The sequence below is a fragment of the Malurus melanocephalus genome, unplaced genomic scaffold (assembly GCF_030028575.1).
Source record: "Malurus melanocephalus ecotype Western Australia unplaced genomic scaffold, MMel_1.1 scaffold_115, whole genome shotgun sequence".
Lineage (NCBI taxonomy): Eukaryota > Metazoa > Chordata > Aves > Passeriformes > Maluridae > Malurus > Malurus melanocephalus.
Window position 1 is genome coordinate 1,564,983 of NW_026623347.1, and position 14,095 is coordinate 1,579,077.

The window sequence follows — 14,095 nt, forward strand, 5'->3', positions numbered from 1 at the left end:
ATATTTTGAGTTGCAAAACTTKTGTGGTCTGTGTTGCGAGCCACACGTGCTCCCTTTGTGTTTCATTTTGTGTTCCYCAYTCYARYTCTCTGTTTTTCCTCTCTCTCTCCTCACATTTCCATATCTGAGACAAACTTCATAAACCACTTTTTTTAACCTTCCTAGGCCTTACTGCAGCACCAGCAGAAAGGGTGCAATATTAAAAAGGGCATGAAAATAGCAGAGTGATACCTCCAACATGAGAAACAGCAAGAAAAAGAATTCTATTGAAAGCAGTATTTAATGTTAATTATGCTTTTCCTTCCAGTAGCGAATAACCACTCAATGCTGAAACTGGAAGACTTGTTCAGAAAGGGTTCTATGGGATTATTTGATTATAATATGCCAGTGGTGCTTGTGGTTGCCATTCTGCTGATTTCATGCCAAAACAATGGGCAATGATGGCTCGAGAATGAGCTAAACAGTTCCCCTTCTTCTGAGATAAATRGTTTCAAGAAAACACACTTGAGCATTTTCTTTCTGAGGTCTTTCATCATCAGAACTGTGATATAGAATAGCTTTCTTCAGTCCCCACTGTATCACAACTGTTTCCTTAAACATTAATTTATTTTTGAAGATAAAATTTTATCTTCTCTCTTCCAGAAGAATGCATTGTCCATCCATATATTTTGGGTTTCTCTTTCTACTTTTGCCCAGTCACCCCCAAATATTCCATGTATGTTTCTTCCTTCTTCTAGCCAAGGTTATAAATTAAAATTCAATTTCATTAAAGTTATAAGTAATCACTCTCTGGCTCTCATTAGTAGTGATTCGGTGCAGGGGGATCCCRGCTGCTCCCACAACTGTAATTCAATTGGACTCACCAGCTCTTGTTCACAAATCGCTTGAGCTGCACTTTCTTCCCAAATTTATGGCATCAGCACTGTCCAGAGGTTGAATTACAGCTGCAGGTTTGATCAGGGACTGCATTATTCTGCATCTAATCCCTGCATTCTGACAGCAGCGGGGGAAGCACTGTTGTTTTACAGGAACTCTGCATTGTTCCTCTGCTTTATGTCAGGGGCTGAATTGCCTTTGGAATCAGGGAACTGTCAGCCCAAAGCTACAAGAGAACAACCAGCTCCAGATGACATGGTGTATAAATAACAAACATGGAGACACTCAAAAGCCAGCACTCCTTCTTCTGCACTCTCCTAAATTACTGGGATGGTGATTGACCACAGCCTGTGCTCCTGCATCAGCAGCTGCAATCTGAATATATTGATGCTTGCTGAATATATTGTTGGAATGTGGCTCCCAGCTTTTACCCAAAATGAGGAATGTTGATATTCACTGGTGGCACAAAGTCACTTCCACATTGATTAAATATTTCAGCCAGAAGCCAYGTTCATGCATTCATTCACATCGCAGCCTTTCCTCTTGAGCAGTGATCTGCAGCCCACGGCATTTTTGGCAAGAAGGGCTCTGGAATGGCACGGGGCACAGAAGTGTGTGTCACCCATCAGCTGCCTGCCAGGACTTTGCCTCCTGCAAGGAAACACACCCCCAAACCCCCAGGTACCCAGGATTTACTCCCAGAGGGATACAGGACCCTTTACCCCTCCTAGAAGCACTGTCCTTCAGCTGACAGAAAGGGGCTGGCAGCTCTTGCTTTGGAACTGATCCTTGTCAGGAGCAGAGGAACACGCCCCAGGCACATGGAACCTCAGATCAGACCATGAGGAAATGGTGCATTGCCTTTGGAAGCTTCTCCTGCTTTAGGATATCCCTCTCCGTGTGCTCCAACAACAGAGCAGAGCCACAGCCAGCGGATAGCAGTGTCTACTGCTCATTTAATTGACCTTTGCTGTTAAATCATTAATGGAAATCACTGAACGCGGGGCAATAAGGTGGTTTCACCACTGTTGTGCTGCTTGTGGCTTCTGCTAATTTTCTGGTGTTGTTCTGCTTGTTTTAATAGCAAAATCTGTCATCTTCTAGTTTTGCACAAATCCTGGGAGGCAAATTAGAAAAGTGCGGAGCAAATTCCTGTTGACTTTAACAAGGGTTGTGTTTTTTAAAAACTACATTAAGAGGAAAACCTTTATTTCTTTATGCAACCTTGCCTTTTTTCTATGCTTCGTGGTTGGAAAGATTCTGACATGAGACAGGCTATGGGAAATGTCTGCTTTCATATAACAACTGAGAGCAGCAGCATTTGGCTGCTGGACTGCAGCTCTCAGAGAGCTGTCAGCATCACCTGTTGTGTCAGTCCCCTGTGGCTGCAGATCCCGGGCAGGATTCTCAGGCAGCTTCCCAGGTGGGTTCCAACATGTTTTCAATGTATTTTAGTTCTTTCGTTTGTCCATTTTTTATTCCTTTTCAAACTGAAATATATTTTTTCCATTCCTAATTAACTCCCTGCCACCCTACTTGTGGTAAAACCTGATTTATTTCTCCTTCTCTGCACTGAGAGGACAGGATACTTAATCTCCTCTGGGTGGACGCTGAAACACTCTCTGAATAAAATGCTGATCACTCATCTGGTTAGCTCCTGCCAGCTCTTCTCTGCATTTCTGCCACCTGGGTTTTGCATCATTTGCTATCGTTTCTTTAAGTGACAGAGCCTATTCCTTCTCCATTTTTGGGAGCATAATAATTCCTAAATTAGCTGGCAGTCACATTKAGGTGGGTGTGAGTGTTTATCTTTCATATTATCTGTAAGACCATGAATATTCACAGGCTAAAAAGGATTGTTTGAAGAAACACTTAGAAARGGTATTAAACCAATGTCTATAATTTACTCCATTTACTGTTCTTTCGGGATATTTTTTTGTGGATAGGGAGCAGCTTTTTATATCAATGTCCACTTGGTAGATGCAGAGGAATAAAGAAGGCATGGGATCCTCTGTTCTGGGAGCAATGAATAAATACATTGTGTAAACAAACAAATATTAGCATTTTGAAAGGCTCCGTGTTTGACACACATCTGCAAAGTAAAACACAAATTTCAGATACAACTGAGTGCATGCATCCATGTTTGCAGGGGCAAACTCTTTCACATGGCAAACACTCACTGTGAGTGCCAACATTTTTTGCACATCTTGACAATATTTGTGTAAAAATGGAAGGAAAAAGAATGCCCATCTGCAACATGAGGAATGCTGTGGGCAGAATGCATGTGCTCAGCAAAGGGAGGTGAGGGAGGTGAAGAATCAAGGCTTCCCTTCTTGGTGCTGAAGTCTTGAGAGACCCATTCAGTGACAGCTCTAATGACATTTTTCAGATGCACCATCCATCCATTCTGCCTCACCTTTGAAACCAACCCAGGCAGAGGAACTTCACGGTGGATTCAGCCAAGGCACTCAGAGCCTGGCCCAGCAACGTTAGTGATCTCAGCAAATACTGGGAACTCTGTTCCATTTRTTCATCCTAAAGTGGAGGTGTGAAGAAATATGAGGCTGGTAAGTGGGTGACAGGCATCTGCAAGTGTCACCTCAGCAATTCAGGTTCACAGAGAGCCTTGGAGTAAGGTTGCAAAAATGGCATCATTTGTAATCTTTTCAGCACCAGCTTTTTTAAAAACAAACTGTAACCAACAGCTTTCCTTCGGACATGAAGAGAATAACTAAAGAGAACATCTGTTTTCCCTTTAGATGTGGAACTGCAATAGCAAGCCATGCATAAATTTTATTAAGGCTTGCTAATTTCTGACGAGTTTGAGAGATACGTGGTACCCGTGGAGATATTTGGCTCTGCATCACCAGATGAAAAGTCATTTTAAAAACAATGCAGAAAAAATGGACACAGCTTGGCAGCAAATGTGTGAGGTTCTCCCTCCAGGGCTTTGGCTTTGTTTGTGCAATTTATAGATTYGTGCCCTTTTTTTCCCCTCTTAATGTCACTCATTTTGTTTTCCAATGACTTTTTRTGACATAGATGACTAAACAAAATGTACCTAAATTGACAAAGCTACTGGTTGTGGGAACATTTTATACTCAAAATCAGAGATCCAAATGCTTTCAGGTCTTAGGTCTGCTTTTAGGTCGTTTCTGCAATGCCAGGCTTTTCTTTACACCAAGAACATTCAGGCCAGCATGAGCCTGTGCTGTCCCTTTTGCTGCAGGAATGTGTCCCCAGATTTAGGATTCAGAAACRAGGGCTGTTGACACAGCTCTGCTCAGGTGCCACAGCCCCCAAGTTCTGTGTCCCCTGAAGGAACACCTTGGAGCAGAACATCRATTTTTGATCTTTCTTCACTCTCAGAATCACAGTACATCATCCTGGGGTGTAATCACAGTAACTTCACAGAACCCCACAAAATCACAGTTTGGGTTGGAAGGGAGAGACCATCAGGTTCCAACTCCCTGCCATGGACAGGGGACACCTTCCACTATCCCAGGTTGCTCCAAGCCTTGTCCAACCTGGCCTTGAACACTTCCACATTTGGGGAATCCACAGCTTTTCTGGGCAACCTGTGCCAGAACCTCAYAGGAAAGGATTTTTCCTGAAATACAGTCTTCGTTAAGAGCTGCAGGATGCTTGACAGGACATGCCTGGAATTACACAGATCATGCCTCATTGCATGAAATAAGTAGAAAAGTCACAGGMTGGGTTCAAAATATGCTTGTCTTCTCTCAATAATTAATTGTTTGTGAATTAATATGAGGTTTTGTGTTTTGAAAGTAAACTAATCCACTCGCTGGCTGGTGTGTAATGAAGGAGAACRGGCTGCTGTCAAGCAGTCTGAAAATAGTGAAAATTAACTCCATGAAGTGTCACAACTCACATATTTTATGTACATGAGTAATGTGTCTTCTGTGGGACAGAAGTTGAAAATACCACATGGAAAAGAAAAAATAGTGGCTGCCAATTTAGTAAGAGAAGCAGGAGTAATTGCTTTAACATAATTTGGCATTTTTAATGTTTGGTGGCATCAGGGCTGGGCCACTGCAAGAGAACCCACAGTTTGAACCAAAGGGTTCTACAACCTCTGTATTCACAGAGCTATCAAAGGGGAAAGAAACTATAATTAAAAGTCAGAATACACTGAAATTATAGAATCCCTTCCCAGGTTGGAAAGGACCTYAAGGATTTTCTTGTCTTTTTCTTGGCAAAAGACTGGTCTAGACAAGATGTCCCAGTACCCTGCCCAGCTGAACCTTAAAAGTGTTGGGRAATCCACCACTTCTCTGAGGAGATAATTCCAGTGACAGGTTGTTCTYATAGTGAAAAATTTTCCTCTTGTGTCCAGTCAGGACAGGAATAASTTTTTCSTGTTCCCCTTGTCTTTATTAYATATGACTCCTWGTAAAAAGGGAGYCTCCAYCTTGTTTGTAGCCACCCTATAAATACTGGWAYTSTGGWGAYAAKGTCTYCYCTCAACCTTTCCTCAAGGCTGAACAAACCCAGTTCTCTCAGCCCTTCCAGAGGCATTAAAACAGACAAGGCAATACTGAGATACAAATTCACTAACAAGTGGATTTTTTCTTGAGAAGTGCCMAAGTACTTCAGTTTTCTTAGGCTTCACAAGTGTTAAAACTGCGAGCACTTCAAAAAATTGGGATCTCTCAGAAAGAGAATAGAATAGGGATCATAAAGTCTTGAAGATAACAACCAGCCAAGGGTTCAATACCTCCAGCAAAATACGAATACTTTAGTACCAGAAGGCTCCCATATACCTAATGATGTTACTAGAAAATGGTTGAACTGTTTGAACTGCTGTTGTTCATTCCTCTGCAGGAGAATGTTATTCCCTTTGCCTCTCTCCACTTTTTCATTCTGCCATGGGGAGTGTGCAGAGAGAAGGCCATTGAAAAAGCCATATAAAACCTCGAGAATGCAATAAGCAGAACATGGCACTTTTAACACGACAAAACTACCAGCTTAGGTAAGGCTTGAAGTGCACATAAACTCCAGCACCTCCTCAGGCAAAGAGAGTCACAGTCTCAACAGAGAGGCAGCAAAAGGAGTTGAGATCATAAATGCTCTTCAGATCTACAAGCTTTGCTGCCTGAATGCACAATGAGCAATTCAAGGGCCCAGACATCTTCAAATCACCCAGGCTAAGCCAGGAGTGCACCTGCCCTGTGGTAACAACAGTTCAATATTCTGCCTCAGTTTGCTCACCCAGCACGAGGTGGGTGATTTATAACCTTGGGTGATTCCATCTCTGCACACCTTTCCTTGTTGTTCTGTTAAGGTCTTCAGTTTTCTGCGTAAACTCTGAGGTTTTGATTTTATTTGCAGCAGCCCTGGTATTGCTGCAAAGTGCTACTACTGCAGTKGGGGCAAATCCTCCTTGTGGTTTATTTGCTTCCCAATTTCACTGAGCAAAACACTCTTCCTGGCAGTGRCAGTGTCTGGTGGTGCTCAGGAAAACAGCAGCCATGTCCCAAGAATGGGCACACAGCTTTTTAACACTTACAGGGTCCATCAGCTGCACCCTCAGCTCAGGGGGCAGCATCTCCTTCCCCCTGGGCCTCCTCCTGTCACTGCCATGGGYAATCAGATCTTCACAAGCAGCCCACCACCTTCTCCAGCTGCCATACACCTTGCCAGCATGAATCTGCAAATGTTCTCAGGGCCAGAGCCCCAGAGTTTTATTCCCCAGCCTTTCCCCTGAGAGCTCCCCATCTTTCTGCTCACAATTCAGCTGCTTTGTAGCCAACATGGGAAATGGAAATAATTGACCTCATTGGCTCTTTCTTTGTATCCTCCAGCTCTTTCTCTTCCATCTTTTAGTTTTTTCCCTCTCTCTATGGGAGATGAAGGAAGGAGAAAGAGAAGCTGCTGTACAATCAGAACGGGAGTTACAGCAAGAAACAGAGATAGGGAAGRGGAAAACAGTAGAAATAGGGGAAAAACCCATGGAAAAGAGGAAAACTAAGAAAGTAAAAAAAATAAGGGAAAAAAAGAAGCAATTGATATTGCTTTATTTTATTCTGTACCAATACAATTTGTTTTCATTTCAGCCTAAGCCTAAAGAARRGAGATGAACCRRAAATCTCAAAGCATGGWGCTGGGCAGGTAATGAGGAAAAGGRGCMAGGGAAGGCTCTGAGACWGAGCWCAAACCTGTCTCTCWTTAGGGGCTGCTTAYACTCGTCACAAACCCTCTGCAGGACCATCACTGAGGCTGGACTTCATCGTTATTGAACTCTCTGCCAAAACCCCAGTCTGGACACTCCGCAGTTCCATAGGGCACTGTTTCCAGGCAGTTTAACATCTGTGGATTCCAGCGGGAGCCCTGAGTGCTCAGCTGTTGTGAAAATCAGAGAACGGGGGTTCGGGCTCGAGTTGTTTGTCTCCATYCCACCGGTGTGACCGGGTTCTGGCAGGGCAATCGTGACATCCAGCGGGAAACTCCTGAACTACAGCAACATTTGAGAGGTGCAACGAGCCGCTCCTGAGCTCAAACTGCAGCTGCAGGATAAAAGTGTAGAAGGGAAACTGTTCAAGAAAGGTTCTGTAGTGAATAGGTCAGGACTAAGAGTGCTGTCATCCTGTAATCTCCAATACCTAAAAGTTTGGAAATGTCTCTTCTTGCCCGGGAGAAAAACAATTGCTCTTTGGGGAAGTGTTGACAACAGCATTTCAGTGGGATTAATAGTCACACAGGATTCTCACTTCCACAAAAGGTTTTCTTTCATTGTTTTTGTTTTAAATCTTTGACTTCCTGACCTTTTGAGATGTGTCAATGCCTACGAGAAGGCTGGAGAGGAACTTTTGGCAAGGGCTTGTGGTAACAGGACAAAGGGGAATGGCCCTAAATGGAAGAGAGGTAGATTKAAATTAGATATTAAGAAGAAATTCTTCYTGTGAGGRTGGTGAGCCTCTGGCACAGGTTGCCCAGAGAAGCTGTGGCTGCCCCAWCCCTGGAAGTGTCMAASGTCAGATTAGACRAGGAYTGGAGCAATCTGGGATAGWGAAAGMTGTCYCTGCCCATGGCAGGGGTGGAATGAGATGAGCTTTAAGGTCCTTTCCAACTCAAACCATTCTGGGATYCTTAAAYTYTATGAAATCCCAGTCATTTTAGTAGTTTTCCTCAGTTCTCCATACTTGTGTCACTTGCCCTGGTGTTTGGAACAGGCCTGGGGAGGATAAATTATCTCAGACTTAAACTGGAGTAGATGTTTGTGACATAAATAATCGGAAGTACAGACAGAAATAATGCAGAAAGGACAAATAATCTCAGCGAACTGAGGACATGTGCCTGTCTTTTACGATTTCATTCTGCAGCCAGAAGGTCTGGGATCCCAGCCACTGCTCGGTGATCACACACCAGCTGCTTTCCAAAATGTTTTTTTCCCTCCAGTACCTAATCACAAGACCGGGGGGGATTTTCTTTCCAACGTGTACTTTGATACTTTAATCCGTGCCTCGCCATCAGCCCGGCACTGGAYTGCTGCAGGAGGAATTTTTGCAAGGAATTACACCGGTGTTAGTCAGGAATGAAGTGTCCCACAGGAGCGGGCGCACCCTGGGTCACAGGAGAGGCTCCTGAGGGCAGCCAGGCCTACGGAGACAAACCCCTGCGCAGTTTAATCTGGCTGAGTAAGGATCTACCGTGGTTGCATGGACCTGATGATGTGTTGGCTAATGACGTCACGATGACACGTTTATTAACGTCACGGTAATGACGTGGCTGCTGGATTGCTCTGCTGAGGACGAACCGCGCTGGGTTTTGCCCCACACGTTACCAGCACCGCCCCCGGCACCCCGAAGGGCCCGCCCGGACCCCGCCATCGCAGGTCCCCCTCACGAACCCCGCCATCGCAGCTCCCCCTCACGAACCCCGCCATCGCAGCTCCCCCTCACGCACCCGTGACGCGCTGTGACGTCACACCGTGCCCGTGTTACGGAGTGACGTCACGCCCTGGGCGGTGCTCCCGCCGTCACTCTCAGCCCCTTAGGCCCCGCCCCCACGGCGAGGCCACGCCCTCTCGCCGCTGATTGGTGCTCGCGACCCTGTACCCGCCCCCTCCCGGCAGTGCCCGCCCCGCCTTGCCCAGAGCCGCGTCTCCCGCTTGGCCCCGCCCCTCGCACAGGTTTCTCCAATTGGAGGACGGAAGCGTTGAGCGACAGCGCCGCCGGCCAATAARAGCGGCGCAGGCTCCTCCCCGCGCGGGCGGCGGCGCTCGCTGTGTGAGGGGTCGGGGCCGCGCGCCCCCCGCCCGCCGCGGCACCGCCGCGACCCCGCGCCGAGAGCTCCGGGTGCCTCCCGCCGCCCCCGACCCCGCGCAGCGCCCTCGGAGCGGTGCGGGGCGGCCGCGTCTCCTCCCCGGGCAGGGCCTGCGGGCCGCGCCCCGCCGCCTCCACCCCTCCCCCGGCCGGCCGCTCCCTCCCTCCGCCGAGCCGGAGCGGGGAATGGGCGGTCCCGGCCCGTAGCCCCCGGCTGCGGCTGCTCCTCCTCCCGGTCGCAGCGTCTCGGCGGCCTCCGCCCGATGCTGGCGGAGCTCGGGGTCTCGGCGGCGGCGTTGTGAGCGCTCCGGCCGGGCCGCCGCCGCCATGTCCGGCGTGGTGCGCACCCTGAGCCGCTGCCTGCTGCCGGCCGAGGCCGCGGGCCGCGCCGGGGAGCAGCCGCGGAGGGACGGCAAGGAGCGGAGCCGCGATGCGGAGCGGGAGGCGCGGCGGCGCAGCCGGGAGATCGACGCGATGCTGGCCCGGGAGCGGCGCGCCGTGCGCCGCCTCGTCAAGATCCTGCTGCTGGGCGCCGGCGAGAGCGGCAAGTCCACCTTCCTCAAACAGATGCGGATCATCCACGGCCGCGAGTTCGACCAGAAGGCGCTGCTRGAGTTCCGGGCCACCATCTACGAGAACATCCTCAAGGTGAGGGGCGGCAGAGGGGGGATGGAGCGCCGGGAGCTTGGGCTGTGCCCGGAGTCGCYGTCGGAAAAGGATGTGAGAGCTCGGCCGGGGTGGCGGCTGCGGCCCCCGCTTGCCCCGCCGCGGCTCTCGGTGCTCATTCCCTTCGGGAGGGGGTTTCGGGGCAGGTGTTTGGGATGGCCGGGACCTTTGTGTGCGGGAGGCCGGGAGATGTGGGTTCCAGCGTGACTCGGCTGAAGGGTTCCGTGAAAAACGCTCAAAGGGAATTTCCCTGCAAAGGGGATTGAGAAAAGCTTTGTGGAAACTCAGAGGAAAGAGGATATAGGTGTGGCCTGCCTTCTGGAAAAAACATTATGAGAGCATCCTCGAAGTCGGAATTGGAGAAACTTCAAAATTTGAAGAAATGAGGAAGAATTTCTCTGTCTTTGCAGAGTGTCCCGAGTCTGTGTGTCGAGATAGGAGAAGGAAAGGGTCCTCGTACAAATGTTGTGGCTGCAAGTGGTTGTTACTTGGTRCAACTTTAGAAATGGGAGAGTAGAGGCCCGCAGAGTTGGGCAGTGTGGGGTGTTACCAAACTTAGAGCTGAAATGGAAGCAACWTTGGGTTGGTGCCTTTGCAGAAAAGTTTTTGTTTAGTGTGTGTGCAGGCTGTATAGTGCTGGCAGTGTGTTYCTCTATTGACTGGAGGATATAAAGGCTGCTGGTAGAGCCTTTGGTCTATAAACCAATATTTCCCTAATGAGGGAAAATCAGCCTTTACAAATACTGTTTCTTTCAGGGATACAAGCTTTGATGCTCCGTGCAGGTGGAAGTGATCACATTTCAGAAAATATCTGAAGATGCATAAGAAGCTTGCTCAGGATTATACCCCTGTTCATCTTCATTATCTTTCCCGAAAAGAAATACTGCTTTCCTGACTATATTTTTCTGTAGGACCATCTCAGTTCTTTTGTGGGCATGGATTTGTGAGGCTCTGTGAGATTTTTTTGGAAGTTAAAGGAAAGGGAACTGTGCAAGTTAAAGATAACGAGTTACTTTTTGAGTTTCCAGATTTGTGTTTAAATAGAAGCTTTATGTGCACTTAATAAGTGCACGCATACAATGACTCTTGTTTTTAAGAATGCTGCTATTCCATAAAGGGCTTTCACTTCTGTTAATGAACAGGAAAATTGTTGTCTAATTTTCTTTTCCTTTTTGTTGTCCATTTTCAGGCTGGAGCCCTTTTAACTGCAAGAAAGCTGAAATTCAGAAGCTTCTCTCAGATTGTAGTTATGTGAGCAAAGAGAGTGTTATGATTTCTTTTAATCTAGAAATAAGAAGTCTTATTTTAGGTCTTAATGCTTATTGTGATCCTGCCAGTGATTTATTTTTTACTGCAACTAATTTCAAGTAGTAGCAGAGGCTTTTAGGGAAGCAGTTTGTGAAAATGGAAAAATCTGAGAATCTTCTTCTTTGGGTAGTCTAAGCAGTTATGGTAAAATGATGTAATATTTTATGTATGCAGAAGGTGTAGAGCTTTCAGCAGTAGAACTTAGTTGCTTTGGAAATGAAAGTAAGTGTCTCCTTCTTGTAGTAGGAGAGGCAGAGTTMCACACTTGAAACACTTGTTTGCTGGATGGCTCTGGGCAGATTTGCAGAATKCAGAGTACAATCCAGGTCCCTGAGGAAGCAGTCAGGTGTTTTGACAGTTAATAGCACTTCTTGGACTATGTCTGTTGAACTCTTTAAGTATTCTAATCCTCGAAACAAAATTTGGAAGTAGCTTTAAAGGGAGTTAATATGGTTCAGCAGATCGATCGCTCTTTTGGCCTTGCAGGTGGTGATGTGGGAGTGTTAAGGTTAGGTTGGAGTTCTCCTTTAGGTATGTGTCAGATTCTTCCTTCCCTTACTTCTTGAGATGGCACAGGTGGCTCTTGCATATAAGAATACAGTTTACACTCCCCTCTAAGCTTTTTGGAGAATGGCCTGGGAAAGGTCATTATGGAAAAAGTAGGCAGAAGGAGGAAGAGCAAACAAAGGGAACTAGAAGAGTTTTCTGATGGGAAGGCAGTAGATGTTTTGTTTGCATTTTTGCTCATCAGAGAGAAACCTGATAACACCTTGATATTCTGCCATAATCATCAGGAAKAAATCAAATACCAAGACAGAATAACAGCTTTCAAAACAGAGTGGTGTTGTCAGTGCATTTGTTTTAGGGTAATTGTGTCATACTCTCTTGCCTTAAACTTTGTTCCGTGGATAAACATCCAGCGTTTAAAGTAAACTTATTTAGCTTCTTTGACAATGTAAATTGTCATGTGCACATGATTCTTGCTCTTTCTATAATGGAGTGTTTAGACTACAGGTTCTTTTCACTTTTTCAGGAAATTCAGTGATTACCCACTAAGACTTAAACATATGGCGATCTTGGCTTCATTAACTGACAATAAAAGATCTCAGATGAATTTTTATAGTACTGTATGTGGACAATGTGAAGTGGAAATGATGCTATCAAATAGCATATAAATCTGTGTGACATTGTGAAGTACAGCTGCAGCAACCTTAGCCCCTTTTTCCACACAGTTCTCAGCATGGTCAAACAATGGTCCTGCTAAGCTTCTGCAGCACTGAGATCTGAGTTAGAAATGCAGTGTAAATCTCTGGGATTAAATGGTCAATTTTCATTTTCCAGCCATGACTAAACTTCTCTCTGAAGGAGGAACATTCCTACTCTCTTAACTGTGCTGGATATTTCTAAAATGCTTATTGAAGTAGTGTTTAGGCAACTGTGCAGCTTATGGAGAATGAAGAAACTGATTCAGAGAACACAACATGAAACCCCTTTGAAAATAACAGTGCTAAGTGTGAATTGACATTAGTGTCAGCTTCCATTCTATTTTGTGTTTTCACCTTCTAGCTTTACTGATATCTTCTTAATGCTGAGTTCTTTGCTTACCCTGTTCTTTCTGGTTCTCCTCTCCCATTTTGGGGAAACCCTAGTTAGAAACAAAATGCTGAAGCAAAACAAACCTATGATACAGAATTTACTTTTCCATTTAGTACAGGTGATGGTTCAGGGCCTTGCTAGCTTTTTCTGGCATTTGTGGGATGGTATTCAAATACAGGAGTTTTGCTTTGGTTTAAGGTAAATAGTCATCGGTTAACTCRGGTTTTGCTTGTTAATCGAGGCTAAGTTTCAAAGTAACTTTTTGGAACTTTTTGATGATGGAAGTGAAAAGCAGTAGTGTTAATGTTCTGGTATGAGTACACAGGCTTCAGGCCTTCAGCACACCCACCTGGAAAAAGAAAGTGCATAGGATGGGGCTGTCTGGCTGCTGGGACATGAATTTTAAGGTGASTCTTGGTTATGCAGAAAAACTTGGAAAACTTTCATGTACCTAATGTTTCAAATCTAAGCAATATCTGGTGATATTACATGAGTATTCTGATGCTTTTCAACTGTAGCTACAGGAATCTTTTGATACCTTCCATCCAAAACAGATGGGTTGGCCTTTCTACTCTACTTGCTTCCTTTGATAAAAGTTAAAGAGTTCAGCCACTCAACGAGTCACAGCTCTGATGTTCCTTGTCTAAATGTTTTTTTGTTTCGAGTATGTGAATATCATGCTGCTTAAAAAAACCTGGTTTAGTTGCATAGGAAAATAATTAAAGCAATCTACTTGCACCAGCTTGTTTAGGAGATTTCAATCTGAAGAGAGAAAAAGTTCAGCTTTCAAAAGACTGAAGTATAGTCTGTTGAGCTCTTTTGGTAATGTTAGTTCAAGGTTTCAATACGTCCATGAGTGTTTTCTTGTTGTCTGTGGCCTGACCTGTAATGATTGACTAAGGAACTGAAAAGCCTGGAATTGCAGAGGGAAGGACTACACAGGAAATTATGTGTAATTTCATTTGTGAGCTCTGAGTGGGGAAAAAACAAGGAAAGATTCTGAACATGCAAAATCTTTGAGGAACAGTCCTTTGGGACTTTTGAGTGCAGCTGCAATACAARTGGGAATACCTGAGAGCATTTCTCCTTGACAGCAAGAATATGAGTGGCACTAARGCAAAGTAAGTGATTTGTGCTGAAAGCAGCTTTAAGAACTTTAGACTTCTGCAATTAATGCTAAACCTGGACTGTTGCTGCAGGGACTGTGTGTACCTTGAATATACTGAAGTTGGGTTTATGGTGGCTGAAGTAAGGTGGTTGTACCTCCTGTCATCAGCACACAAGCAAAGAAAACTCTTTTGCAACTTTCGAGTTTCAGCTGGGTACAGATACAAACTCTGGGACATGCAAAAAGAATATTCCTC

At 45.6% G+C, this 14,095-nt stretch overlaps 1 protein-coding gene across 1 annotated transcript in view; it reads left to right on the forward strand.

Annotated features, from left to right (window-relative positions):
- The first annotated feature begins 9,232 nt into the window (after positions 1 to 9,232).
- GNA12 (G protein subunit alpha 12) overlaps positions 9,233 to 14,095 on the forward strand; it is a 37,391-nt gene continuing 32,528 nt past the window's right edge. The window contains exon 1 of the mRNA XM_057369833.1: positions 9,233 to 9,809. Coding sequence (XP_057225816.1) covers positions 9,489 to 9,809 — 321 coding nt within the window. The 5' untranslated portion in view covers positions 9,233 to 9,488. The remainder of the gene's footprint in view (positions 9,810 to 14,095) is intronic.